At 40.8% G+C, this 2500-nt stretch overlaps 1 protein-coding gene across 15 annotated transcripts in view; it reads left to right on the top strand.

The window, feature by feature from the left end:
* Window positions 1-2500, top strand: part of LOC125028522 (flocculation protein FLO11-like) — a 106203-nt gene that overhangs the window by 103658 nt on the left and 45 nt on the right. For all 15 annotated transcript variants that reach the window (XM_047617874.1, XM_047617875.1, XM_047617880.1 and 12 more), the window contains 3 exons: window positions 195-339; window positions 776-974; window positions 1579-2500. The exon at window positions 1579-2500 is cut by the window's right edge and continues 45 nt beyond it. In XM_047617874.1, coding sequence (XP_047473830.1) covers window positions 195-339; window positions 776-974; window positions 1579-1722 — 488 coding nt within the window. In that variant the 3' untranslated portion in view covers window positions 1723-2500. The remainder of the gene's footprint in view (window positions 1-194; window positions 340-775; window positions 975-1578) is intronic.

Genomic DNA, 2500 nt, shown 5'->3' on the forward strand with positions numbered 1-2500 from the left:
CCACTCCAATCGCTCTCTCCCCTCCCAACCCCATCCCTTTCTCCTCTCTCTTTTCCCTCCCACCCTCCTCCTCCTCATTCCCCTCCCCTCACTCACCCTTCCCATTCCCCTCCCCCCCCCTTTCCACCGTCCGCACTCCCCTCCCCCCTTTCAACCGTGCCCTCTTCTTCTAAACCCTTCTTCCTCGCCTACAGGAGTATGGCAGGTGCCCATGGTGATGTGGCAGGATCTGACTGGCGGCCGCTGCTCCATGGGTGACGCCTGCACCACGCCCCCCGACGCCGAGGGAGTCTACAAGATGCTTATCAAGAACTTCGAGAGACATTACACCAGCAACAGGTGAGTCACGGGATTGGTTTTGGTTTTGTCTTCGCTTTCCGTTCCGTTTTCTATTCGTTCATGTGTGCTTGACCGTATTGCAAGTGGTGATAAATAAGTTTGATAATGGTGGTGATAAATATCGGTCATGTATTGTGGCTCAGCATTGCTATCATTATCATTACCTCCAATTTTGCCGTGAAAAACTCCATCCTCCTGCTCTTCCTCATTATCCACATCATCATCATTATTCTTCTTATTACTTTCATATTCCGCCTCCACCTCCTCCTCTTCATCATCATTATCATTATCATTATCATTATATTTATATTTATCATCATTATCATTATTCTCCTCCTCCCCCTCCCCCTCACACACCCCAAAAAAATAATAACAATAATAATAAATGAATAATTGAATAAAAAATATAGAAATCATAACCACACCTCTATTGCAGGGCGCCATTCGGTCTGTTCTACCACGCCGCTTGGTTCACCACACCTCACCATAAGGAAGGTTTCATCGCCTTCCTAGACACCATCACAGCCATGGACGATGTTTGGCTCGTCACTAACTGGCAGCTCCTTCAGTGGATGCGTGACCCTCAACCACTTAGTACAGTCAAGAACTTCCCTGCGTTTGGCTGCAATTATCCAGTAAGTTTGTGATCATTCTTTTTTTTGTGGAAGCTTAGTTTTAAATTATTTTTGTGTTTTTGTGTGTTTTCTTCTTCTTGTTTCTTCTTTATAGTTTTTAATCAAATTGTTTGGGAGATGATAGTCATTCTGGTGGGAAAGTTTTGAGAAATATAAATTGCTTTTACCTTTTTTTTTTTTTTTTTTTTTTTTTTTATCTGGCACGGCGAGTCTTTCTTTTATTCTTCCATCAAAAATTAATTCTCATTTTCATTGCTTCCTTGATTTCCTTTTCATTTTATCTTATTATTTTATCTTACTTAAAATCCCCCCCCCCCCCCCAATCTTGCTTCGTATGTTACATACTTCGAATCTACAACCCTTGGTGTTGTCTTTATCAAGAATAAACGTTTAACAAATCTATTGCCATCTCCCTTTTTTGCCTCAATTTAAGCCCTTCTTTTGCCTAAATTTCCGTCCATCTTTTACATCAACGTACGCCCTTCATTTACCTCTACGTACGTCCTTCATTTACCTCAATGTATGTCCTTCATTTGCCTCAATGTATGTTCTTCATTTGCCTCAATGTACGTCCTTCTAAACCCCGTTCCTCCTTCGCTTCCAGGAGCGTAAGCGCTGCACCAGCACCAAGGTCTGCAACGTATGGCACAAGGGAGGCGTGCGTTACATGCGAACGTGCCAACAGTGCCCCGAGAAATACCCTTGGACTGGCAACACCGGAGTCAACAGCCCACTGAACGATCTCTAAACGACCTAACTTATTGCCCACCTCACGACTGTGATCTTGTGATTTTGTTCGTTCGCTCTTGTTGTTTCAGGACCATGGTCTAATAGCGTCGTTGGGAATCGCTAAAAGGAAGAATTGTAATAAGGAAGTTTGCGAAATTGAATTGCCAATTATGTAGTAGGTACAATGACCCCATGCTTCTGAACGAACAGAATGTGACGACGCACGACTGAATGCCTATTTACGCAAGGTTAATTAGGTTAAGCACTTATGTTAAAATATTTCGAATTCATTACCATTACAGTTGGAAAGGCTCTTGTTGCCGTTAAAAAAATACATGTTTCACGCCCACGCAAGTATTCTTAAACACAAATACGCTTCATTTAGTTTGGTAAACAGTGCAAACTCCTATGGAGTCTTTTTTTTATTAGACCGTATTTTTTTTTATATTCACAAAAAAAAAACTCGCATAAAAATATAAAATAGAGCTATCCACACACAACTCTTCTATTTGCAAACGTGACGTGAAGCAAGTCTGATAAATTTCCTGTTATCGTGATGTTTCGATCCCTTTACCTTGACGATATTAAAAGTGTCATTATCAGCTCATTTTAAACTGCATGACTCTTAGTAATCTTCATTTTCATACTATACAAAAGAGAATGAACCTTACTGAACTTGAGTATAGGTTAAAAAGTCTGGTATTGTCACACACAATATAGACTAAGAGATGTAGATATGTATATAGACATTTCATTTTACATGTTATAACTGTACCCTTGAGCATATGGTTGAAAAA

Source organism: Penaeus chinensis, chromosome 9, assembly GCF_019202785.1.
Source record: "Penaeus chinensis breed Huanghai No. 1 chromosome 9, ASM1920278v2, whole genome shotgun sequence".
Classification (NCBI taxonomy): domain Eukaryota; kingdom Metazoa; phylum Arthropoda; class Malacostraca; order Decapoda; family Penaeidae; genus Penaeus; species Penaeus chinensis.